At 36.4% G+C, this 27,128-nt stretch overlaps 2 protein-coding genes across 3 annotated transcripts; one reads left to right on the top strand and one right to left on the bottom strand.

Annotated features, from left to right (window-relative positions):
• Positions 405-8,649, bottom strand: LOC105178178 (protein FREE1-like). The gene is made up of 10 exons (XM_011101580.2): positions 7,791-8,649; positions 7,385-7,471; positions 7,166-7,297; positions 5,733-5,864; positions 5,545-5,610; positions 4,798-4,908; positions 2,592-2,681; positions 1,074-1,101; positions 918-988; positions 405-784 (listed from the first exon to the last, which is right to left on the bottom strand). The coding sequence occupies exons 1-10, from the start codon at positions 8,523-8,525 to the stop codon at positions 707-709; spliced, it is 1,530 nt and encodes a 509-aa protein (XP_011099882.1). The 5' UTR covers positions 8,526-8,649; the 3' UTR covers positions 405-706.
• Positions 12,766-23,988, top strand: LOC105178177 (vacuolar protein sorting-associated protein 35A). Of its 2 annotated transcripts, XM_011101577.2 has the most exons (22): positions 12,768-12,951; positions 13,041-13,137; positions 13,228-13,351; positions 13,935-14,120; positions 14,984-15,071; positions 15,256-15,312; positions 15,401-15,490; positions 15,572-15,694; positions 15,814-15,888; positions 15,957-16,016; positions 16,790-16,906; positions 17,659-17,898; positions 17,974-18,039; positions 18,154-18,243; positions 20,240-20,329; positions 21,891-21,980; positions 22,357-22,425; positions 22,506-22,586; positions 22,705-22,812; positions 22,982-23,085; positions 23,217-23,330; positions 23,422-23,988. In XM_011101577.2, the coding sequence occupies exons 1-22, from the start codon at positions 12,859-12,861 to the stop codon at positions 23,630-23,632; spliced, it is 2,373 nt and encodes a 790-aa protein (XP_011099879.1). In that variant the 5' UTR covers positions 12,768-12,858; the 3' UTR covers positions 23,633-23,988. The 2 variants fall into 2 exon arrangements, 1 of the variants encoding a protein (XP_011099879.1); XR_002288354.1 differs by lacking the exon at positions 23,422-23,988 and having other exon boundaries at positions 12,766-12,951; positions 22,705-22,822.

Genomic DNA, 27,128 nt, shown 5'->3' with positions numbered 1-27,128 from the left:
AGTCGGTTTGAGGTAAAACTAATAAAGTTTGGTGTCAATTATGATTCCACGGGAAAAAAAACTCACACACACACACACACATAACTGATTAAGGTGTAAGTTTCAAGTTTAGAAGTTTTTGGTTCTTTTGACAACCCACTCTTTTGGGTGCATCTATGCATCCCAAGCTCCAACGCCTAATAAATTTGCACCCCATAAAGATGGAATAAAGTAGAAAAAATATTACTAGAAGTATTTATTCAATATAGACACGGATAGGGTGAAATCATAGCCATGAAAAAACCTAGACTTCTAACCCAGTTCTCCGATTTGGAAAGGCCTTCTTCCTCCCAGCTACCTCACCGGGGACATAGGCAAATAGGATTCAACTAAAACTTAGAAGCAACACAGGTTTTGATCACACATGATAGTGACAATATCCTCTTATTGCACAAGAACATCCTCAATTACAAGCTGTTGAAATATATGCAATGGAGTATCAGTTAATAAAAATGTGAAAGCCACAGATTTCACCTTCGACAAAGTGTGGAGCATCATAAACAGGATAGAAATCTAAGTGAGTTTCATTTACAATAATTGGCATTCACATTGCCAACCAGTTAGCAATAAGTCGCATATATGCTCGCATATTGCAGTTGTCAAATTGACTACAAATATGAACCAAATCAACCATCTATACGTGCAGGAAAGGGGAGTTATGCGCATGTTAGTGAGCACTGACAAGGAATGGGTGCTGGCACACACTGCATTCTATGGTTTCAGAACCAGATGAAGGAACCCGAACCTGTCAAAGTGAAATGACAAGAAATTTAATAAATAAATTGATTTCCCTGAAGGTTTCTGAAGGAACAGATTCTACAGAAGAACACACACGTACACAGCTCACACACACACACACACAAAAGAAAAAAAAGAACCTGTAAATGGACTGTGCATATCGGACAGGCAACTTCTCTCGTTCTTGTGCCAGAGGCTTCAGGGTTTGCACCTACAGGTTTAACATTACTTTAGCTGATAATACAAAGATCATAGAACAGTGCAAAGGGAACCAATATCTCAGTATGCATAATTACCTGTTTTGCGCTTCTTGTCCATCTCCTCCTGCGATAGAAAACAACCACCACATGATAAATCAGAAATCTGTAATTAAGATTATTCATTCACACTACTACTGCTTAAAATTTGAAACAGCCAAGTGTCATCCAATTATTAAACCTCATACTGATCCTCTGTGTCAGAATAGACTGGAAGTCTGGAAAGCACTAAACTAACAAAAACGTACATAGATATTGATCACATGGTTAACACAGAAGAATACAGCCAATCTTGCAAGTCCTTTAGCGTGCACCCACAAGCATCTCATACACCCAATCACCATCTTCACTATATAGTCTTTATTTCCCAGAGTCCAATGACAAATTTGAATTTCAATATAGAGGGTAACAGACTAGCAAAAATAATGAAACCACTGAAATAGCTTCTTCCGGTTCTGACCCTCTATACGATGGAACAGACCTGAAAAAATGCAGGATTTTTGGTCATGCCTGAACCACCAAATTGCAGCACCACCAGGATTGATGAAAATTTCTGATCTGCTAGATACCTCAATGCCCTAGAATAAAGTTGTTTAATTTGCTGTGAGATCAGTTTACTTAGTCCATTAAGGATTGGAGCTCTTGCTTTTTTAGTATACGCAGTACAAGTGTTCTATCTGAGATTGATGACGCTTTAGAGATTTTTGGGTATATGAAGTGCCTACAACGTCTTCCCATAAATTGGATGAGATTTCCATAATATTAGCAACTCTCTCACAACCAATATCCATAGTTCTCATAGTTCTATCCATCGAAATCACTTTGAAGTGGTCCGCTTGCCAGTATCTCATACTTTTTAAGAACAGATAAATGTCTCTGTTGTGTCGGGTGCTCGTAGATAGATCGAATTTTCACACCAGACTCAGGCCCTTGGATGGTGGTAGAGGGCTGACATAGGTTCTTGCATTCAGATGGTTTGAATTGGCAGAAACTCTGGAAATAGCTAACTAACATGGCATAACCGACGTATTCCGAAAATGTTTGATAGGACAATATATGATCTCACGCCAACAAGAGATCAACATTTTTTTGAACGGAAGTATAGGGAGACAACTCAAAAAGAGATACATGTACAACAGTATTATCTCATAAGACAAAGGTTTAAAGGCAAAACATCTTGTCATTTTATGGATATGTGTTTGGACCATACTGCTTCCTAATAACCTTGCCACTCAGAAATAGATTGGGATCTCTAAGTTAGGCCATCACGTCATGCTCAACCCAGAAATGACAGGAATAGACTCAATTCAAAATGCAGTACCTCATTCACTTGGTTTCAAATGCAATACCAACCAAAGCTTAGAGATTTTTGGGCCAAGGAAAATTGACTAAAGACTTTCCCTCTCTATCCTGTCTCAACTAAGTTGTATACAATCATAAATAAACTCCCCACAGCCTATATGAATATGTAACTACACATCAAGCAGTAAGAATTGGAATAAAAAATATATATTGGAAACAAAGTGAAGGATAATCAACTTTTGCATTCTGCACTACCTGAAGTTTTCTGGCAAGTTCCTCATGGCTCTGCAACCCAGCAACTCTACCAGGTGCGACCTTATTGCTCAGCCTTTGAGTTACCTCGGCCTGCAAAGAACAATAATCACAATAAAATAAGAAGGAAGATAAGAAATCAAGTTATATTAGCAGAAGAATTAACTGATACCCAACTCCATAGGTGGTACTCATTTTTCTCCACCTATAGAGAAGGAAAGGAAACCATAGGCGGAGAAAAATGAGTAACGCAGTGGAACACATTCAGATGGTGCAAACAATTAAACCCAATGAACTAATTATAATAATATTTTGGATCTTCCTCCTAAGCAAACCATGATCAAGTCTAAAATATATATCACATACAAAATTTCTGCTAACTAGGAACTCTGAACTTTTAAAAGATTCCACAGTCCCAAATTGAGTAGGGGTGCTAGTCTCCAAGACTTGGGAGGTTAATGCAAAGATTTGAGATCCTTAAATGCGTAGAATTTTGCTAAATTTCCAAAAAGATCCCATTTGACCGTACTGAAAACTGAGGAATAAAGTATAAGACTGTAAGGTTGGGAGTTATTCCATAAACATTGCTAGTGCATTTTCATTTCCTTATGTTTCTTAAGGAAATCTGTGTGATGGCTTACGTTTCTCCACTGGGAACACATATTAAGCTTGGTTTGGCTTGTATTTTCATGTGAAAAGGGCGTGGAACATTAGAGATGGTGTTCTTGTGTGGATAGGGCTTACTAGTTTTTGTGGGAAAAGACCAAGCTGAGGGTGAAATTTTTCCTGCATAAATCATAATTAGGTCAACTTTAGAAGTAGGAGAAAGATACATCTACTAATCATTCTTCACCTCATTAAGGGTTGATTGGCAGGATCCAATGTTGACAATGTTGCATGCAGATAAAATGCTAAAAATAGCTCCCAAACTAGAAGATAAATTCGAGGTGAAAGAATATTTTCCATCTTGCATCCTGAGGTATAGAAGGATACTGCACAGAGAAGTTAAAACATCTACTAGTCCACAGCACCTGACTGAAGGCATACGGCTGAGGTGGTGCGCCACATTATAATACTTTAGTGATTAAGGGTACAGTCTGTGGAATGAAGGTGCTTAATGTATCAACTTTGTAATACAGTAACCCATTAGTCTAAAGTCAACAGCTCTGGGATGGGGCAGAAAACTTGGTATAAATAACAAAATGTCGCATAAAAACGACAAAATTAATCAAAAGAAGATACATTTCAGGCTTTGGGGAGTATGAAAGATGATGTTACAAAGTCCGAAATCAGTAGAATAACAAGAGTCACCATTCATCAAGAAATGAAGTCTGAATTAGTCCCTCACAGGGTGAACTAAATTAAATTTTGGGCAAAAGATTTGGTCCTTTCTTTCAATTTGGGAACCCGGAAGCATGGTTTCCCATCCTCAATGAGATGATAGAGCTTAAGAATGTGATCACTTTATGAGAAATGATATGTGGAGCAAGTACGCTGGCCAAAAGAATGAAGCAACATTGGTGATGCAGAAGCAATATGCTGGAAAAGCAAGTTTAGGAAGATTTATTGTCCAATCGTAATCCAACCAACGAACTCATTCTTCTGTGCTGCTGAAAATCATAAACTTCTAGATCTCTATAGTGAGGGGCTAATGCTACTACTGTGTACCCAACATGGCTACTGAAACCATTACTCTGACATGTCAAAGCATAATAAAGTTATTGCAACAATGAACCATATATGGGGTGATTGTTTTCCTGAACCGCATTCTAGTTTAACTAGAATTCTCCAACTAGGAATTATTTGAATTCTACTATACCACTATAACAATGTGCTGCTGAAAATCATAAACTTCTAGATCTTTATAGTGAGGGGCTAATGCTACTACTGTGTACCCAACATGGCTACTGAAACCATTACTCTGACATGTCAAAGCATAATAAAGTTATTGCAACAATGAACCATATATGGGGTGATTGTTTTCCTGAACCGCATTCTAGTTTAACTAGAATTCTCCAACTAGGAATTATTTGAATTCTACTATACCACTATAACAATGTAGTGGCTCATTGCTGCAGTGAAGCTCCGGAAGCACTAGCATTTCAATGCTTAAATGAAAGACTCTACATACTAGTGATGCACGAATACCCAATTTCAAATTGGTGGCTATGAAATCAACAAAAGAAATTATATATACAATATTGGGTACCATGCATCTGTCGCAAACTCGAACTGGTTGGGCATGCTCCTCTGCAGTAAGTGCAATTCTGCCTTGTGTGCATTTGTCACAGAAAATATCCCCACAGTTTCGGCAGTGATGCTGATGACATGCACAAACACGAACAAGACCACCATGAGAAAAGAGTATGAAGTATGGATATAGAAAAACAAACACATAAAAGACATAAATGCAAAGGAATGTTTTTCAGGCAGAATACAAACTATTTCTCATAAATTACCAGTCTTGTAATTTGCAAACTCATGTTACATGCTTTCGGATAAGAGGCGTTAAATGGTTGATGCAAGAAACTAGGAATCTTTTCTTCTTAAAATTTTTAAGGCTAGTTTACATGGTTGGATTGGCCTGGATAAATGGCCCAATCCAACCAATTCCCCTGTTTACTAGAGAAATGGCTGGCCCAGACTTAAACACTGGTTTGGTGGGATAAGTTATCCCACTCTAATTCCAGCAGCCACACATTTGTCACATAACTGGATGTTGGATTATTCACTCAAGATTAAATTTTATCCACCATTTAGTATTGTCCCATCCCATCCTAAATTATCCCGTGCAAGGATGTAAACACCACCATAGATAGTAGCTTAAGATTGAAGAATTCTATTTTCAATCATTTCAAAAAGTTTCTTTTAGTTCTAAAACATAAATGCTTAATTCTATGCACTTCCAACAGATGTTGACAACTAACTCATGCCACCATTAAATGAGAGTGCTTACCTTCCGATTAAAAGCACTAAAATCTGTCCCGCAAGCTGTGCACTTGGTTACTGCTTCATCTGGGACCTAAAAGTAAGATGTAAAAAACAGTTGGTAACAAATATGAAATAGAATATCTTGTGTTTCATAATAATGCAATCACAAAAACAATCTAATGACCACTAAATCAATACAAATATTAATCTAACCCAGTGATCTTTCTCCTCATTGACTGGCTTTATCAAGTTCTTCCAGTCGATGAAGCCCTTCTTCTTCTCAACTGATGGCTCAGCTCCCTTCACTAGATCTGAGGGGTTAATGCTTGACCCTATCTCCTTGGACTGCTCATAAAAGACAAAGATGCAGATGCAATTACAGCGTCAGATTAAGTAAAACAATTTTATGTTGAAATTAGTAACTAATACAGGTAATGCATCATTGCAATATCGTTACATCATAAAAATGTGCCTCATGCAGTACGCCATAGTAAGTTCAGCAGAGAGCAGTGCCGAATGTTGGTTCTCTATGTTCAATGTCATAAATATATATAAGAGAACTCGATCTGGAAATTATGCTATATCCTCATTATGGACCAAAATTACCGAAGCTACTATATGGATATTAAAACAAGTCGACAACAGAATTGCTTCTCTTCCTCTTTGTTCTTTTAAGTTACTATTTTCACAGTGCAATAAACTTTTTCTTGTTGCTGAATATGGATAAATTTTACTTTGTGAATTCCAATTACAGAAGTAGGTTAAAGTTTCATAACCTATAAAAATATAATTGTCATCATACAGCCTCAGGTAAGAAGCATAATTCCGAGGCTTCTAAACCATTTGTATTTTATTGTGCTTACTTCAACCCTGATTCATGTGAATTGTCAAACCAGAACTAAAAGGGGCTGGCATCAAATCTATCAACATAGTCTTAGTTTGCAGGTCCTGACACCAATTCACTAGCCAAGGAGAGGAAGACCAAAATTATCTCCTTTGCAGCACAAGTCTTTATTGACTAACACACATTATGAGTAGCTGGAAAGGGACTAATATTCACAAGTAAATTCATTTCATGATCATTTAGATGCTTCAGCATATCCACCAGCTGTTCACACTTCTAGACTCATTGGAATTCAAACGCGAGAGCAAGACTCTCACTAGGTCCATCAGAATGTGAAAAATGTTTAATCACATTTACTTATTTGCACTAATACAATATTAGTATAAGAGGAGGAGCTGAGGAAGGGTTTGTTCTTATGTAATATTGCATATTATGGATTTTCAAGATCCGAGTTTGATGAAGAACATCCAACCCTGCTAATAAATAAAAGCACAAATCATAGAGCAATGGAGGAGTACTAAAAGGCTAGCATCTAACATAGAGAGCAAAATCCAATTGTTCTACTCCAGAACCTAGTACTTGTGCGACGACATAAAATCCTTCCAGCTATTACAAATCATTCTACTCTACTAGAAGACATGTGAAACAAAGATAAGGTTTAGTGTTAGATTCTCAGTCAATCACAAATGAACAGATTAAACGACTGAGACATGCATGGGCCACTAATCAATAAACAAGACATTGAAGATTTGCAGCAAGAGTTGTAATAAGATAAGCAATAAGATTCGCGAAATCTCCCAACCTGTATGCTGGCTGCTGTCACAGTGTCCAGAATATTGTTTGTGGTATAACTATTTGATTTCAGCCTAATCCGCCTTGGTTCTGGATCAACACTGGTTTTGGCCCAAAATGCAAAGATATATGAATCTAACACCTGCATAGAAATAGGATAAGCCCCAAAATAATCTCTCATCGAAAAATTGAAAATGCATCAACTAATATGCATTGTGCACAAACTTACCTCCCATCTAGTCACTGTCTCAAGTGGATATATTTTTAATGTCCGACTAGTTGCTGGATCCAAAAACCGAATTCCATCCAGACCAATCTAAAATCAATTTAAAAATATTAACATAAAAAGATGGAATTACCAAAACACTCACTTCAGAAAGGCAGCTTTAGACACAACACCATGTTGTATTCAGATTACCGCCATAAGATGCTTAACTGTATGAGAAACAATTAAGCACTGTCCCCACTGTCTACTCATATTGGCAATCAGTAAACTTGGCATTGTGTACAAGCAATATTTTTATCCAGGATTGGCAAAGTATAAAACCAAGCAACAATTTAACATCCAAATGATTGACAAGGAAGGACAATTCAATAAAGCAAAACGAAAGACCCAACCAACAAATCTAACAAACCTGACAAAGAACGTCCATATCAGTCTGACCAAACCCTTCAGACAACAGCTTGACACGGAACTTTTGGATACCACTTTTAACATCCTCAGAATCCTCTACCTTTGGAACCGCCTTGACAATCTTAGGAAAAGAATTCCCGTGTCCACTCGGCTCTTTTCCTGCAGCAACATTAATTGGCCTACCATAATCATCAAACATCACACCACCGTCGCTTGCAGAGTCAAACGATCGGCTTCCTTTCCCCCCATAAGAAGACTCAATTTGACCACCATTATATTTGTAAACGCCGCCATCATATAATCCTTGATCTCCTGCATAGTCCACATTGCTTTCAAACATATTCCCATGATACGGCACAGCTGAAGAGCCATATGAATAATTCAAGGAGTATGAGGGATCATACTTGGGTTCTGGGTTAGGGCTAGGGTTTGTAGGGATCACATGATCGTATTTTACAGGGGCTTGATTTTGATGGTACAAATTATGATGTTGAGAAACGTCGTGCAGGTGAGGGAAAGAATATTGAGGAGGGTTAGGGACATGATCGGGGTTCGGGGGAAAGGAGGGGTAAGTGGACGGGAAATTGGAGTAATCGGAGGGTGAAACCGTCACCGGAGGGGCGGAGGCGTAAGGGGCCGCCGAAACGGCATTGAACGGCGGAGGATCGGCGGCCGTGGCGTTCTGATAATATTGGTGGTAATAGGATGACGGCGTGGTGTCAGTTTGCTGCTGCATCGTCTTCCTTCTGAGTTTTGATGAGATCTGATCGCTTGCAACCTACAAAATTTTGGATTGTTTCTGTGCCAAACGTGTTGGAGCAAGTTTTGTTTGTTCAACAACTGAGCGCAAAAGGGAACTCCGCGCAGGTTCTCGAGTTTTATTCGCGACTACAAAATCGTAAATTACATTCACCACCCCTCAGGTTTCCTATAATTATTAGTTGACCCATATACTTTTTATAATTATAAGCAGATACCGAACTTCATCTACACTTCACAAATTTCCCAAACGGTTAAGAAAGTTTACACCGTTGTTTGTTTTCAATCAATCCCCATTAAAAAGAAAAAAACGAGAGTTACGGAGGAAAAATGAAACTAGAAGTGAAAAGATCGTCATTTTTCAGATAGGAAAGTGTTGAAGAAAGAAATAAATCAATAAGAAAGAAAGGGTTGATATATTAGGATAGGGAGGTGTTGAAGAAATAAAAAATCAATGAAAAAGCAAAATGTTAACTTTCCAAGAAATGAAGATTATAAAAAAGGAAAGAAACTAAAGAAAAAGGGGAAACGTTGACTTACCAAATCAACAGGGGAAAGATTGACTTAACAAAAAAAAACCCATCCGTGACAAACCGACGGAAGGTTGCCTACAGGCTCTGGAAGTGCGAAAGGCTGAAGGTTTTTTAGTCTTTCTTCTATTTGAATTGACATAAATGCACCTTTTTTCACCCTTGTAAATCAATACCAACATAACATACATTCTACCTCATTTTTGCAGCACTTGTTTGTTTGATAAAATTACAGGTAACTAAAATTTTATTTGTTCTATTTATTATTATTTTGTAATTTATTTTTATGAAAACTGAAACACTTTGTTAGTAATATTTTTTTTAAAAATTTTGTAGAATGTCTTATGCTTCTAGAAGATCTTCGTCCAAAGAAGAAAAAATTGATTTGAGATATAAAAATTCAAGATGTTATTGTAAAAAGTATACCGCAATTAAAATTGTTGGTTCAGCCAAAGAAAGTGAGGGAAAGTTATTCTGTAATTGTAAGACAAATTAATGTAATTCTTTTTGTTGATCGGACCCAATTAGTATTTTTGGAAAAGTTTCACAGTGAAGTTACACTAAGACATCCAATAGTTGAAGAAGAAGTTAATTCTGGAAGTGGAACAATTGAAGATAATTTTAAAGACGTATTGTCCATTTACCATGAATTAACAGCCAATATGAAAGCGTTAGAGGCAAACCAAAGAATGATGGAGGCATTATTTGTACTTATTATTTGCTTTGGTAATTACAATTGAAATAGATTATGTATTGACTCAACTCTTCTCCTTGTGTGTGGTGACCTGTCTCACGCTCTGACTTTGCTCTTGTTTTGCATTTCCACAATTAATTTTTCAAAAAAGATGAATCGCAACACATAGCATTATTAGCACGACTGAGCTAATATGCCTTTGTTTGTGTACAAATAATTAATTCAAGAGATAGTAAACATATAGCATCAAATAATCATAGTGACAACTTAGCTCCAAAAGTTCATAAAATCAACTTATACAAAAAATCATAAAAGCTTCTTTAAGGTGCATAATAAATCGCCCAAAGTCTAGGACAAACAAGCTTCTTTGAGATGCATAATAGAATGCTCCGAAACTAATAACAGTCAGGTTTCTTCGAGGCATATATAAGAACGCCCCGAAGCCAATGACAAACAAGTGTCCTTGAAACACATAATAGAATGACCTAAGCCAATAAACAATTAAATTTGTTTGAGGCACATATCAAAACACTCCAAATCAAGAAGTGCATGTGAAAAATCCTAAAATTTCTTATAATAAAAAAATGCATGCGGCGAGAAAACAAAAAGAACGGAATAAACTTTCCATGAATTCTCAAAATAAGGTTTAAGAAGCGATAAAATTTCTAGTCACTCGTATAACTAAAATTACCATCGACATTATCTTGCACCTCAATATGTGAGTCTCAGCCTTGCAATTTATGTTCTCGTTAAAATTAAATTAATAAACTAGTTTCTAAAGAAGCAATATGTTTTTACTATTGTGGATCGATCTAGTTACAACATGGGGCTAAGGATATTCAAGAATTTGAGGGCTACTGATGCAGGAAAAATGAAACTAGAAGTGGAAAGGTCGTTATTTCAGGATATGAAGGTGCTGAAGAATGAAAGACATCAATAAAAAATGAAAGGTTGACATTCCAAGATAGGAAAGTGCTGAAGAAGGAAAAAAATTCAATAAAAAAGCGAAATGTTAATATTTCAAGAAAGAAATGTATCGAACAAGGAAAAAAACTAAAGAAAAAAAGGAAAGATTGACTTACCAAATCAACGAGGATGTGGCGAATTATTGAAATATCCTTGATCAATTAATCCTAGCCATGTAATAGGGGTAGGTAAGAGATAAGATAGTCTTTTTTCCTTACCTATCTTAAAGAAATATAGGGAGATTTTATGTATTTTACCCAAATATTTTTATTCATTAACACATTTAGCATTATCTTTACATGTTGATTGTAAAGTTGACAATTTTGACAGATGAAATTATTAAATCATGCTAATGCAGGCATGTGAAAGGTTTTAATTTGATAAATCAAAATCTAAAACCACCTAAATAACATTATAACTTGTCAAATTAGCACTTTTTTTTTTTCTTTTTTTGATGCATTGGCAAATTAGCACTTGATGCATTAAAAGAGTGGAATCATAATGTATATCAAAACTTAGAGTGATGAGTGTTGCCCTTATTATTAATAAGTGGCTTTAGCTTAACTTATGCATAATAACTCCTACATCTTATATCGTTGAGGTTAAATACAATTCAATCTCACGTGGCACAGATAAATACACTTAACTCCCTCTCCCAGGTTAAAAGTTTTTCTTAATTTCTTATCAAAGTCTGTATAAGTCAGATAGTATAGGATGGTCTGTTGTTTCCTTTGTGAGATTGGAACCCGATATTATTCACTGTAGAAGTTTTATAACTCATCCCACCATCCTTGGTGGGTTGAATTATCACGATATAGTAGCCATTGAGCAGGGACTTGAAATATCCTCTCTGTCCCTAATTCTTCATTTGTAAATACCTTCTCAATTATGTTGGTAATTTTAACTCATTTATCTTTTTGTTGGTATTTCCATTTTATGGTTTTTTACCGTAGCAATATTTTCCGCCTGATTGTTTAGTAATATTGAATATTTTTTTATACTTTTATTTTAATTATGTTGTTTATAAAATTCTACGTAATTTGTTACTCATTATTTCTGCTTTAATTCAATGTGACAATCGTGATTGTTTATTTGGACTTTTTTGCTTATTTCATAGAATTGGAAGACTCCTGAGCAAGACACTACCTTTAGAAGATCCACCATTGCAAGAAGAGGATGCTCGCTTTCAACAGAACATTCTCTAAAATGCTAACCAAATTAGGCTGCGGATAAGGCAATGGCTGCATGGTGGATAACCTCCAGCACAACAATAAGAGAACACAAAACAAGAGTTAGAACCTGCATCACGATACCCAAGACGTATTTTTCAGCATGAATTTGAACATTGTCGGTTCTACAAACAACAAAAACACCACATCTTTCACGGACATTCTAAATAAAAAAAAAAAGTATACACAACAATTCTCACATGTTTGGGGCTCAAGTCAAAGTGATACAATATGTTAGGATGCACTTCATAGTAATTCGTTTAACTTACTTAGCAAGCAACAAAAGGAGAAATAAGCCTGCGAGTATAGTACTTATCATGTTTTTTAGAATTTAAGATAAAATATACCGGTAGAAAATTATGTAAAATTTTCTCTGATATATTTATTATTTATTATTTTAATATTTAAGGATAAAATAACCGTTATATAAAATAATAATAGAAAACTTAGAAAAATGAATACCAAAGTGATATTAATGATGAAATTCCATACGAGCTAAGTTATTTACAATTTATTTAGATATCAAAATATTATTAATGATGAAATCAAATATTAATTAAATTATAATTATGCAAATACCAAAATAATATTAATAATAAAGTTCATATTCCAAAATAAGTTATACTTTATTTAAAATATAAAATATTATTTATTATGCGCATATGAAAACAATACCACACTAATGCCGGCAAGTAGTATAGTAATGTAACTACAAGAAACATGTAATACTGTCTACTAATGCATAACTATATGTTTTCTTTTTAATATTTTGTCTTTTTGTTTATTTACATTTTTTTTCCCATTTCGCCCTGCTACTTTGTTGAGGTGTGATCCAAGAAGAGAGAGAGAGAGAGAGAGAGAGAGAGAGAGAGAGAGAGGGAGGCAGGGAGGATGATCGCTGACGGAGTTGAAGATGAAGAAAAATGGCTCTCCGCCGGGATCGCCGGCCTTCAACAGAACGCCTTCTACATGCACCGTGCTCTCGTACTTGCATCTATTTGTTCTTCTTTTGTGTATTCTGCGCGGTTCAGTTAAACCCTAGTTTTTGAGTTGCAATTCGTTTTCAATCTTAGGATTCGAACAATTTGAAGGACGCTCTCAAGTATTCTGCTCAGATGCTCTCGGAGCTCCGCACTTCGAGGCTCTCTCCTCACAAATACTACGAACTTTGTGTGTAATTAAGTGTGGCTGTTTCCAATTTCTTGATTCTGCTTGTTTTTTTTTTGCTTCACCATCTCAAAAATTTGATTTGGTGTCTAGATATGCGGGCATTTGATGAATTGAGGAAATTGGAGCTCTTTTTCAAGGAGGAGACTAGTCGTGGTTGCTCGATTGTCGAGCTTTATGAGCTTGTGCAGCACGCTGGCAACATCTTGCCGAGACTGTATGGGATCACTTTTTGGGATCTATTGTGTTCATTTGCTGAAATGTTTCGTTATCTTTTCGATGATGTTTCTTTACTGTGGGAATTTGCATTTGCATTCTATACAACTGCTTGTGTACTTCAAGTTTAGAAGCTAGTGTTGGCGGAAGGCACACTTAGACTGTTTGAAGGAGTATCATGCAAGTGATGGTGCTGTATTTGCATCTGCATTTCCTTTATGTTTTAATTTTCAAGTTCCTGTTGAAAGGCATATGCACGCACTTGAGACTCAAACATCTTATCATATCTGTACGCATCCCTTGGGTATTATACTCGTGAATGCAAAGCACTTGGATGATTATTTCATTTTGACAATCTGTTCAAAAGATGGTGTATATATGTATGAATTATCAGCATCCCAGGGTTTGTGAAGGTAGATGTGTGTAGCTAACCACTGAAAGCAGCTGTTATTCTTGACTCAAATTAGTGGCCTGCAAGTCATGATGGAGCTTTTGTCACTCTAAGACAGCTTGCATTTTATTACACTACGTCCACATGGTGGAGTTGTTCATTCTTCTTCTTCTTCCATTTTTCTTTCTCTTAGATATTTGCTCTGTACCGTGGGGTCTGTCTACATAAAATCCAAAGAAGCTCCCGCGAAGGATGTTCTTAAAGATCTTGTAGAAATGTGTCGTGGTATCCAACATCCTCTACGTGGGCTCTTTCTGAGGAGTTACCTGTCTCAAGTCAGTAGGGATAAATTGCCTGACATTGGCTCTGAGTATGAAGGGTAAGGATATTATGTGCTTCTCTATGATTTAGCTTCAAGGATAATCAGTATGAGGGCCAATAAAAATTTCTTCAGAGCTATAAGTTGAACATTCTTGTTTCCTGTTTCAAGAGCCATCTATGTTGCATTTTTGAGTCTTGACCTTGGATTCAGTTTTATAGTTTGCTGTACGCGGCACTGTCAACTTCTACCCCTTGCATGTCTGCTTGCTTTTTAAATCATACTTATGCTAATTTCCTTGAATACACATAAACCTTAGAGAAAAACATGTCAGCAGTTTAATTTCTGTACATCCATTATTAAGTATGTCTTCCATTAGAAACAACAATAAGCATGATATCCGCTGGTATAATTATGTTAGATTTAGGATTGTAATTATTGCAGTTTCTGTTATCTGCCTGATTTTGATCTTCAGGGAGTGTAAGAAACCAGTCGAGGATGGCTTTGCACATCTATTATTACTTGTTGGTGACGATAGAGCTGATTCTTTGGATAGCATGATGTTCTGAGTTTACAACTAATAGCTATGTTCTTAGGAATTAAGTCCTGATTCTAGGGTTTAAATTGAACATAGTGTTGTATGTATATGCATATCATCCACTTCTCCGATCGGTCGGCATGGATATTTCGAAAAATATTATTATTTCCTGTAATCTTGAAAAGTGTGCACGAAACATCTGGTTGGATCTGTTAGTACATGTAATTGTATACTAAAATGTTTCTCTATATATCTTCCAAGAGATGTGTCTATATTTTTGTTAATTTGGTAATTTCTACTGTCTATGCTTGTTATTATTGATGAATCATGTTTTTAGTACTCTGGATGGACCAAATTTGCTTAAACGTTCCTCTAACTCCTATAGAGATGCTGATACCGTTATGGATGCTGTTGAGTTTGTGCTCCAAAATTTCACCGAGATGAACAAGCTTTGGGTTAGAATGCAACATCAGGTATGATGAAAAATAGGAAGATCCAGTATTGTTTCATTTATCAGTTTTGTTTCTGTTGTCATGAAACTAAAAGTAGGTAATGAGAGTAGATTCATGTAAATGCAGGCATTTTCTGTTTTCAATTTGGAGTATTTATACTTTCTGGTACTGAATTCTGCCTTTCCATTGGGTGGTCTATTTTCAGGGACCTACTCGTGAAAAGGAGAAGAGGGAAAAGGAAAGGAGCGAGCTACGCGATCTTGTAATAATCCCCTTCATAATTATTGAGTTCTTTATCATTGATTGGGTGTACTCACAGAGTCTTGTTTTGTTCATTTCATTTTGGTTAGGTTGGTAAGAACCTTCATGTTCTCAGCCAGATTGAGGGTGTTGACCTTGAAATGTACAAGGAAATTGTGCTTCCCAGAGTGTTGGAGCAAGTAATTTGTTGACTTAATTTAGCTGATTGCATACTGTTTCTGTACTTGTAATTTGATGATATGCACCTTTGCGGGCTTCAGGTTGTTAACTGCAAGGATGAGCTTGCTCAATACTATTTGATGGATTGCATAATTCAAGTCTTCCCCGATGAATACCACTTGCAGACTCTTGAGACCTTATTGAATGCTTGCCCTCAACTTCAGGTAGGGTTAACAATATTACTATAATTCCTAAAACTTTGTTTCATTCTCTATTTATTTATCTTCTTTTGTATTTCTTATCTTGCTGAACTTCTGTAGCTATTCTGCATGCTTTTCCACAGCCTTCTGTTGATGTAAAAACAGTGCTTGCTCGACTAATGGAAAGGCTTTCAAATTATGCTGCTTCTGGTGCAGAAGTAAGTAATGCATAGAATGTTCTGAAAATCTGGTGCAAGCATGGTTCCTTATGAGTTCCATTTTGCAGGTCTTACCTGAATTTTTTCAAGTAGAAGCTTTTGCAAAACTGAACAATGCCATAGGCAAGGTAAATCTTCTTATTTTCCTTTTGAAATTCAAAGATCTTACGAACTTCTTGATGATGGTTTGAGCCTTTGGATTTTCCAGTACTTGCTTTCATTATTCTCTTTGTACTTAAAGTTGAACTGATCGGAAATGGTAATGACTCTAATTGGAAGAATTCAAATTCAAGATCTGATAAATCTCACAAGTATTATTATAGTGGGGATGATGACTATGATTTTTTTGTTTGTGTAGATTTTCTCCTTATTGTCTTACACTTGTGGATATAGAAATGCAAAGCTATTGTGGCTGTATTAAGTTTCCTTGAGTTGTCTTGGACTATGTACAATACATGACTTCCGTGACATTCATTGTATGAAAAGTAGAACAAACTTTCTATTAGGAAGCAAAGCATGTAAAATTGTCCTTGATGCAGCCATGAGGTCTTTTCAGTGCAAGTTGTGTGTTCTTCATATACGCACATGTGCTCATGATTCGTAAGGACAGCATCTCTGCTTTTTTTTCTTGATATACTTTTGATTGTGATTTGTGCAAATTATATCATTTGAAGGTTATTCTGATCGTTTCTAATCTTCAGACACATATATTGCATCGGTTTTTGGGTTATGCTATTCTTGACCTTTAGATGTATTGAGTCACTCAATACCTATAACTATATGCATATAGAAAAGTCCTATCGTGTTAATCTGACTCCCATTTTGGTGCAAGTTTAAGTTTTGTGGTCTTTGGTTTTCTGGTATTTCTTCCCCGCCAACTGGTGTCAGTTCTTGAATGCAGGTGATAGAAGCACAAGAAAATATGCCTATTGCTGGAGTTGTGACATTATATGCATCTCTTTTGACATTTACTCTACAAGTACATCCTGATAGGCTTGATTACATTGACCAAATTCTGGTAAGTTCTTTTATTTGTTGTAATATGTTCTAGGATTACTGTACGTCATCTCTGTTTCTGTCTTGCCTTGTATCCTTCTTGAGTCTTGTTCAACGTTACCCCTGCTTAGCTTGATGATACCTGCAAAATTTTCTTAGATCGTCTGATCCAGTTGCATGTATAGATAGATATCTTGTATGATTTTCATAAACATTGTTGCTTTTTGCAATATCATGGAGTGGATTTATCTAAAGACGAGTCAAGTGTATAGTTACACCTCTCTCATTTGTTCTTTCGAAACCCTGTGCCCATGTTTTAGAAGACATAGAAAAGGCACTTCCAGCTGCACCTTATTCACCATGCAGACGAGATATAAATATGGCCAATAGTTCAATTAAAACTGTGAAATGCTACCTAGTTTCTTCTTATTCTAGTTCCATGAGGCCTGTGAAAAATGTTGTGCTTACACTTTCTAATCTCTCTGCTAATGTTTGTAGAAGATTAGAGTTTGACACCATTATATTGTTAAACTCTCCTCTCTGAAAGTTAATCTTGCTTTTCACTAATCCCCTTGTTGTATTGCGTGTTTATGACTTATAATTACATTCAACAACTTTCCTCTATAAAAGGTAATCTTGCTCTTCACTTACACCCTTGGTGTATTGTAGAATTTCTTTGTGACTTACCAGGTGTTCATAATGTGAAGATAGGAACTCCTTTTGTTTTCGTAATATATCATTGTCACCAGCCAGAGGCTACTCACTTTCCTGTAGGGAGCATGTGTAAAGAAACTTTCAGGAAAAGAAAAGCTTGATGATAGGCAAGCAACAAAACAGATTGTCGCACTTCTGAGCGCTCCACTTGAGAAGTATAAAGATATAGACACTGCACTAAAGCTGTTGAATTATCCCCGTGTCATGGAGTATCTAAATGCTCGAACAAATAAAGAGATGGCCAATGTTATCATTCAAAATATAATGAAAAACAAGACTTGCATTTCAACTGCTGAGAAGGTATGTGTTTTCTTGATGTGCTTTAGTTGGTTGAAGTTTTGCTTCCTGTTTGACATGGAGTTTTTGGTACAACAGGTGGATGCACTGTTTGAATTGATAAAGGGACTCATTAGAGATTTAGATGAAGATCTTCATGATGAGGTGCTGGAAGATGTTTGCTATCGAGTTATATGTGGCTTTTACCAACATTTCTTTCTTTATTTTATCATCTTTTCTTTTTTGCTCTGAGATACATTTTTTCTTTTGTATTATCAGCTTGATGAAGAGGACTTCAAAGAGGAACAGAATTCTGTTGCACGTCTTATCCAAATGCTCCATAGTGATGATCCAGAAGAGATGTCGAAGGTAATCACTATTTTCAGTGACCCACCATTTCTGTTTTGTGGCAGTGTTTGGTTTTGTTGTTGACTTTTCAATTACAGTGCTAGCCAAAAATTGATGTAAGGTCTTCTCATACTTTTTCTATCATTGCAACTCTGATATGTACTGTATAAGTTGGTATCTGTGCTTAAGTTTAGCTTTACATTCGTCTCATATGTTTCCATAGAGATATAATCAGATGGGCGGGTACCTCCGCAGCTATCCTTTTTCTCTTGTTGCCCTCTATTACCAAACAGGAAACAGTTCAAATTCTTTTCTTCTCCTTTTCAGCCTTGCGAATTTTGCAATTGAGAAGGGACTACTCATACTCGTGAGCCTCCCCACCAGAAAAAATGAAATTTAAAAAACATATGTAAAATAAGATAAATCAATGAATGAATCCAGTCATCAATGCCAATGGTGTAATTCGCTGATTTCAGTGGCGAAAATTCCTCATACTAGGAATTGAGCGCCCATCCTGCAGTTTGAAATTTGTAGTTTCTTTTGGGTTCATGATTTGACACACACACACACACTCACATATATCTATATATATATATATATATATGTAAACACACATTGCTAAAGAGACAGAAACTTGATCTCAATAATGTGGACTATTATGGAAGTTGTGGGTGATTCTCCATTCTTAATTACCATATAGGCTGCAAAGACCATCTCATATTGAGGCTATTTCAATTGTTCAAATATTGCATGTGGTGCCTGAAATAAGCATTGCAAATACTTATCCTTCTTTTCTGACATAAAGTCAAGTTGGTGTGTCAACATGGAAAGGTCATAAAAAATTAGAAGAGCTCATCAGGAAGCTAGAACAATTTTTGAGATGAGTCTGCAGTTCTATGACTGGCAAATATACAATGTTAGACCCTCCTATGACATCGGGGTCTACTACAAAAGCTTTGTTTGACCAAAATGCTCCGTCGTTGACAAGTTGTAGGGGACATATTTCTAATGTGGACTGCAAAGTGGCTTCTTTCGTTTTTCCTCTTTTTCCTAAAATACTCCTACATATATACCTGCTATTGCATCATGACTTAAAAACTTAAGAGTTCAGGTTGTATATGGTATCAGTATTTTTTCAGGATAATTTTATTCCTATGTAATTGAGGGTTAAAAATGACATTTTATGCATCTTTATAATTAAGAAAAATATATATACAACCATTTATCTATAACCTGCTTAACAACGTTGTCATATGAAAGCACATTCTGAGTAATTGGTACTGTAAGTCCTGTTGATCAATGTTTGTTGCCAGTTTTGTATTTTTGATCATTTTTTATTTCTCAATATCACCTCAGGATAGGTACATAACCCTATCAGTTACATTGTTTACCTGATTAAGTGGTGAACTGGTGATTGCATGTGCCGTCCAAACTCTTCTCATTTTTTGCTATTGAGTACTCCATTGGTGCATGTGCATTAGGACTGGGCATGGGAAGAACATTTAAGACTGAGCAAATTGCTTTGCTGCCAGTTGAATTCAGGCCTGTTGCCTTATCACTGTTTAAACCTATAACAGATTACATATATGACAATATCACATTGGCTGTACTTTTAGTGATAATGTTGAACATCACACAGATAATAACCTAATATTTTTAAATAATATTGATTTGATATAAAAGTATCAGACCTCAGCTGCACTGAAATTAACTTGAGGTAAATCCATATTCATATAGTAAGACAACATGCTTACAATTTTTATCCCTCTTCGTCACTGTTCTCATTTTTATTGATTATTAGCTTTTTCCTTCACATTCTTGTGTTTCCTTTATTTTTAACATCGTATAGACTCTTCTTGATTCAGTGTATTATCTTTCCTACGTCGTTCCTGGAAATGATCTTCCTGTATATGTTTTTAGTTCATTAGTTGAAGTTGACTTGACCGTAACTGTATAGCAAAATTGTCTATATTTGCTGCTTCCATTTCATGATAGTTATATGCTTGTTGATTTTCAGATCATCCATACTGTGAGGAAGCATATTTTGACTGGAGGACGAAAGAGGCTTCCATTTACGGTCCCTCCACTTATATTCAGTTCCCTAAAGGTATATCAGTTTTTCATCTTATTCATTTTCCTATTTTATACTTGATCCTCCCGAGCACAAAGATTAGAAGCCATCCGAAAATGATCATAGGTTAACACTGCCTAGGATCAATGTATGCATTGATGGCTGCTCCTGTTCATCTATAGTAATGCAGCCTGTTCTTAGTTTAGAGAAGCATGAAAACATGTTATGTTATCTCGATTACTTAGTGACGAATGACAACCAGTTGACAAGGAATGTAGTCCCACATAGTGTCCTAGAGATTGGTGTTTTAAAACTTGTGGACTGTAGACTAGCGAGTTTTTGGTCAAGATTAGCCTGTAAGCGTCAAGACATAATTTATTCTAAAGGTAGGGTTTTCTAGTATGTAATTTACATAAATTTCACCAGCTAAATATGGTCATGTAGTTTCATGAGAAATGGCATTTGCTCTACTGCTGCCTAGAATGTTGAGTACGAAGGTCTACTTGTGAGGTGTCAGCAGACCAGTGTTTAATGTTTCATTGGTTAAAAGCCAGCTTGTTTGGAAGTATACGTTTCCTGGGATAACAATGGGAGCTCTTTTTTGGCCCCGTGTTTGTTGATATGACCCTTGTGTTTATTAAGAGGCAATATTCATGGGGAGAAAGGGGCTAGAGTTGGGATCGGTTATGTCCGAAAGGAGCATGAATTCTTGAGTTTACTGCAATGTTTTGTTACACCCTTTTCATCCAAAACATGGATAAGTTGTCCCACAAGAATCACAAGGTGAAAGTTTTCATATTCCTGTATGACCCATTAAGGTAGAATTTGGCTTCAGTTTTGGAATTAAATCTGTGTATGAAATGGCATTTTAGATTATGATAAATGATTCTATATATCTTTAGGATTTGATAAAAATGCATATATCTGGGAAAAAATTCCAAAATCTTTGGAACATGCCCAAAATGGGATGCTGGAGATGTGACTCATTTTAAAACTCTAGTCAAAATTAACTTCCAGGAATATTACAGTTTGCATAACTATTATAATGTGCCTCCATTCACTCATCTTCACCAATTTCTGCCACTTGCCTCAGCTGGGCCTCCATTTGTTCTTAACCTTGAGTTCTCCTTTACCTGATTTAATCTAACCCTGCATTCAGCCTGCAGGACCAACCTTCTCTGATCCTGATTTATGTGGTCACCGAGGTCGACACTAAACTACAGTCACCACCCACCCACCACAACATTTATGATGTGTTGTTATGTATTAAGTAACTTTGTTGCTAGGGTTTAGATTTATCATCCTTCCATGAATTCATAATCATCATCATGGTTGGTATTTGAAAAGTCTGCACATGGATATTTTCTTGGAGGCTGATTTTCATTTGAAAAGGTTGCTACTTAGAATTAGAATTTAGAGCTGTATCTTTTCCCATGGCTGTTGGCGATGGATGCATTGATTCTGAAATATGTGATATTACCCCATGCAACATCCCATGCTAACAAGGGGGAGGGAGGGAGGGGAAAAGAATTTCAGAATGCTTTAAAAATTGATGGGGATGTGTTTGCACTATCTGATGTTTCTATGTCTTCTTCAGTTGGTAAGGCGACTGGAAGGTCAGGATGAAAGTGTATCTGGAAATGAGGCATCAACTACACCAAAGAAGATCTTTCAGATAGTGACACAGGTACTAGTGGTTTTGCCTTGGAATTGATTCATATATTTTATGTTGTTCTTTGGCTGGTATCTTGGCCATTAACCTTGCTTTGGCTGTTCCATATTATCTCATTTTGGTTCTGATGTCCTTCTAACACCTATAATTGATTTCTTTGAATAAAGTTTCTGTGCTCCACTTCATAGGTAAAGTTCACTTAAAGTTCCCCCCTCAATTTTCTCGTATTTGGATGCATCCAACTGTTGCTTTTACGCCGACTGTAGCTATCTTGATAGAGATCTTCTGGCTGCTATTTCAACTGGAAATATCTGTGTGATTCTTTTCTGTTGCGATTACCTACTTCAATCTTTTAATAATAGATGGGAATAACATCTCATCTTTACTGTAGATAATTGAGTCGTTGTCAAGTATACCAGTACCTGAACTGGCTCTAGGGTTGTATCTGCAATGTGCTGAGGTACTTTATCTTAGCCTGGAATCTTAGATGGTGTATCTATATTTTGTCCGACCTGTGGTTGCTAATTTGCTTTATCTCAGGCGGCAAATGACTGTGATCTTGAACCTGTCGCATATGAATTTTTCACCCAAGCTTATATTTTGTATGAAGAAGAAATCACGGTAAACCTTCAGTTTCCTTGTCATATTCTTTTGGTTGGCAGCAAATAAATTTCTTAGTTCGGCTTATTGTGAATTGACGCCATGTGTACTCACCTCTGCCTGGATTACTTCTCTATAGGATTCAAAAGCTCAGGTGATATGCATACATCTAATAATAGGAACACTTCAGAGGATGCATGTCTTCGGCGTTGAGAATAGAGACGCATTGACGCACAAGGCTACAGGGGTAAATTATTGTAAGCCTATGTAGTCATAATATAGCCACATGTCAACCCAGTTTAATATGGGTCAATGCTGTGTGAACTTATTCTGTTTATCTTAGTATATGGAAGATTCTTATTTGTTGGTACCATAAGTATGTGCGTATCTTTTCATCCTCCCTATTCCTTCTCCAGTATTCTGCGAAGCTATTGAAGAAGCCTGACCAGTGTAGAGCTGTCTATGCATGTTCGCACCTGTTCTGGCTTGATGAACACGACCGTATCAGAGATGGAGAGAGGTGCGTTGATACAATTTTGGTATCTGTCAGAGGCCGTTAGAATCTTGATTGAATTTTTGAAGTTTCTTTTTCTATTTTTATGTGTTGTTTTTCCTTTCTCAATCTTATGTATTGTTCAATGTTTCGTTTAGGGTCTTGCTTTGCTTAAAGCGTGCCTTAAGAATTGCAAATGCTGTTCAACAAATGGCTACTGCAACTAGAGGCAGCGGCGGATCAGTCGTGCTCTTTATAGAGATACTGAACAAGTGATGACTGCAACTCATATAATTGACTTTATATTTGCTATTATCTTTATATTAGGGAATATTCATTGCCTTTTCATTTGATCATTGTTAGATATCTCTATTTCTACGAAAAGGGGGTCTCGCAGATAACTGTTGAATCGATCCAGGACCTGATCGAATTGATCAGAAGCGAGATGAACGGTGACAATGCATCATCAGATCCAGCAGCAGATGCTTTTCTTGCAAGTACATTACGGTACATACAGTTCCAGAAGGACAAAGGTGGTGCAGTGGGCGAGAGATATGAGCTCATCAAGGTGTAATTTATTCACAGGTTTTAAAGAAGTGAAATTAGTAGAACTAAACACGAGTTATTACTGGTCGATTTTGGTTTGGTTTAATTTTTAACACCTATAGAATTTGCCAGCTCTACTTTTGAGCTGAATTAAATGCTCACTTTGCACATTCTAACATCTTTGGAGTCCTGCTATAGAATGTTGATAATTGTAGTGAACTTTTGAATTGATACTTGACTGCAGTTGCATGTCTGGATTGTTGAAAAAGAGTCGCAATAAGCAAGTGGTACATAATCTATCTGTAATTTCCTCACAATGAGTTTTCTTACTCAGACAATCGCGTCGCACATTGATTTGAATATGATACTGTGTAAATGTACAAATTGTTGCCATTTTATTTAGTAGTTATTTTGCTGTTGTTTTAATAAAGCAAATGAAAGTTCAAGGGATGGCAGCAGTCGATGCTCAGAAAACAGGTTTGTCTCATAGTCGCCTCGTTTGTGTGGTATGTTTACTCATAAAACTAGTAATATAATGCAATGTTGGTAAGCAAGGAATGTGCATTTCATTTTGAGTTGGTGTTCAGATGTTTAGAGTTGATATATAGTTTTGCTTTTGAACTGCTCAAGTTCTTTCAAGACAAAAATTGTGATTTTCCTATCAATTTTGCAACTTACGGGTAGAATTATACATATTAAGTTTTTTCTCCAACAATCTAATTTTAATTATTTTTTACTTTTGTTTTCAGAACACTTCTAAGTTATAGCTGAAATTATATATATATATATATATATATTTAACAATTTATTCACACCATAAAAGTAAAAAGAAGAAGTTATTTGCAAATTTGTGGAGTGTAAGCCCTAAAGTTTCTGTACCAAGTCACAAACTTGGAAGTTAGGATGTAGCATCCAGGTTTTCCGTTGGGTCTTAAGATAGTCCAAAACTCCAAAGTTTTCCTGTCTCCGACATTCTTTTATGTTGCGATTTCTAGTGAAGTTAAGTGGGTCCATTGGGTACCCAACCAAAAATTAGAAATAAGTTTAAAAATTTAAATTTTCCCCTTTTCTTCTATTTTTGCAGAATCCGAACACTCACTGTTTTTCTACTTTAAATGACTAAAATGTGCTTCAAAGACGGACCTCAAAGACATGTCTAAACAATTAAAAGCAAAAATGAATAGGTCATGTAAATAGATTAAAATGTGTACCCTATGTCTTAAAATATGATTATACTCCTATTGACTGAACAATCCCGCATAAAATTAGAAACTAGAAAATAATATCTTAATGAACCAGAATAAGAAAACGTAAAATGACTAAAGTCTAGTCTCTAGGTCAAAATAGTAAATGCGTAAACAAGAACAATAAAATCTCTGTAAGCTTAAAGCAACATATAAATATGAGAAATTATAAAAATATTTCTCAAAGATCAAAGCCACATTTTGGTGTGGAATGACAAATATAAAGCATGGTAATTAATATGAAAAGTGGCGATAAACAACAGAAACATGAAAATAATCGGAGGATCCTAATCCAGTGTTAAGCGTCCCTTGATGCATAGTCGGCCACTGAACTGCCCATAGGCCGACTAACAATCTTTGCCAACAGATGCTGGATTTTCAGTCTTAGACTTTTAGGTGAAAGTTTTTTGTGGTTGTATACTTGTAAATACTACGTTTACTCAGGGGGTACATTACATTTTGAGGTGAGATTTTTAACTTTTCAGTATCTAGTGTAGTCAATAGGATTTTATCCTTTTAAGACTATAATAAGGAAAAATGAGTATTTGAAGCTTGGTGTAGTCTTGCGTCTATTGTCCCACTCAAGGCGATCCCCTTGCCTCAACATTCGTGTGTACAATGTATATTGGTTTCAGTTATTAATGTAATCCACGTTATAAGTTATGCCCAATTTACTGCTTTTATGCTACACCTTTCTTGCTTGTGCTGCTACTGTCAGATATTGTGTTGCTGTTCTTGCTGGCACCCTGTGCGAGTGTCAACTGTAATTCAATTGTTGTTGCTATCGGGGCAAAAATAGTCATTTATTGTCAGTCTATTAGCCCCACGGTACCCCTTTTCATATTAATAACTGAACCTTAAGGCCAAGGCAGGTTGCTGTGATCTACATGTGTTCTGCAAGAATGCCACGCTAAGATACTGAGGGAGAAGATGGGCTATGTTGCCCAACGAGAGAATTGCAAGCATGGAGGATGAGAACTCCCAATTATAGGATTAGGTGCAGGTCTAGGAATGTCAGCAAGTGGCCTAGGAAATGGTTGGTACCTTTGGTGGCTGTAGTATTGCCGAGATGTGGCATGAGATGGAGCTGATGTCCATCTAGATTGGGTTTATTTCGACGTGTTGTGAGTAGTATTCTTGTTCTTGTTTATGACCTGGTTGCTAGGCTTTAGATTCTTGAACTGAAGGCCTTTAGTGACGCTCGTAATGCAGAGGAGGTTGAGAACTTTCTTTTAACATGGAGTTGTACTTCCTTGCTGCAAACTTTGGGGACAAGGCGATGAAGGTGTCAATTGTGATAATGTACTTGATTTGTGATGCCAAACTCTATTCGCACACCAAATATGTTGATATTCAGGCCAATAAAATGCAACTGGATACTTGGGGCTTTCTTCGAGAAGCAATTTTAGAGTAGTTATTTTTGGAGAACATGAATTACAATGCTAGGCGGGCATTGCGGAAGCTGGAGCATATAACCTCCATGTGTGAAAGCCTTCTCAATAGTCGGCACTGATTTTGGATATATGGGACATGTCAGAGAAAGATAAGTTCTTCAACTTTGTGAAGGACTTGAAACTATGGCGCGTTTGAGCTACAACATCAATAGGTGATTGATTTGGGATCGACTATAGGAGCGGCGACACGCTTAAGGAATTTCAACTTAAAGCCCCGAAGGGGAGGACATGTGACGTCTAACTTAAAACAAAATAAGCTGGGAGGTACAAAATCATTTAGGAGTAATTCCAATGCAAGTGAGAAAGATAGAAAAACCCCACATGTAGAATAGAATAGTTTGCAGTGACAATTGAATAGGAACAAGCCCTAAGAGAGCAAGCAGGGGGTGCCACAGAAGAGCAACGAATGTTTTTTGTGTGACGACCTACATTCATATTAGGACTGTCCGAAGGAACATTATAAAATGCGTTGGCGATCTTTACTGAGAAGACATTTCCAACAAAGTCAATGGACCACGAGCATCTGCGAGTGGTGAGAATATGTTTGAAGCGAAAGAGGAAAATTTAGGTGCCATTTCACAGTGGTGCAACACATGGTCGCAAAGAAGAATGTGCCACTTGGGACGGGAAGACTGCCACTGTTTTAACTAGGAGCCATTTTGAGGATGAAACTAATGTACGTGGACAAGAAGATTCATAGAAAACCCATGATCGATATTGGAGCTAATCACAACTACCTTGGGAACACCAAAATAAGGTATATATATATAATTAAGTTGAGCATGAATTGCAAAAGCCCAAGCCACAACATACAAATTAATTCAAA

The sequence above is a fragment of the Sesamum indicum genome, linkage group LG15 (genome assembly GCF_000512975.1).
Source record: "Sesamum indicum cultivar Zhongzhi No. 13 linkage group LG15, S_indicum_v1.0, whole genome shotgun sequence".
Lineage (NCBI taxonomy): Eukaryota > Viridiplantae > Streptophyta > Magnoliopsida > Lamiales > Pedaliaceae > Sesamum > Sesamum indicum.
This window is presented reverse-complemented; position numbering and strand designations above follow the sequence as displayed.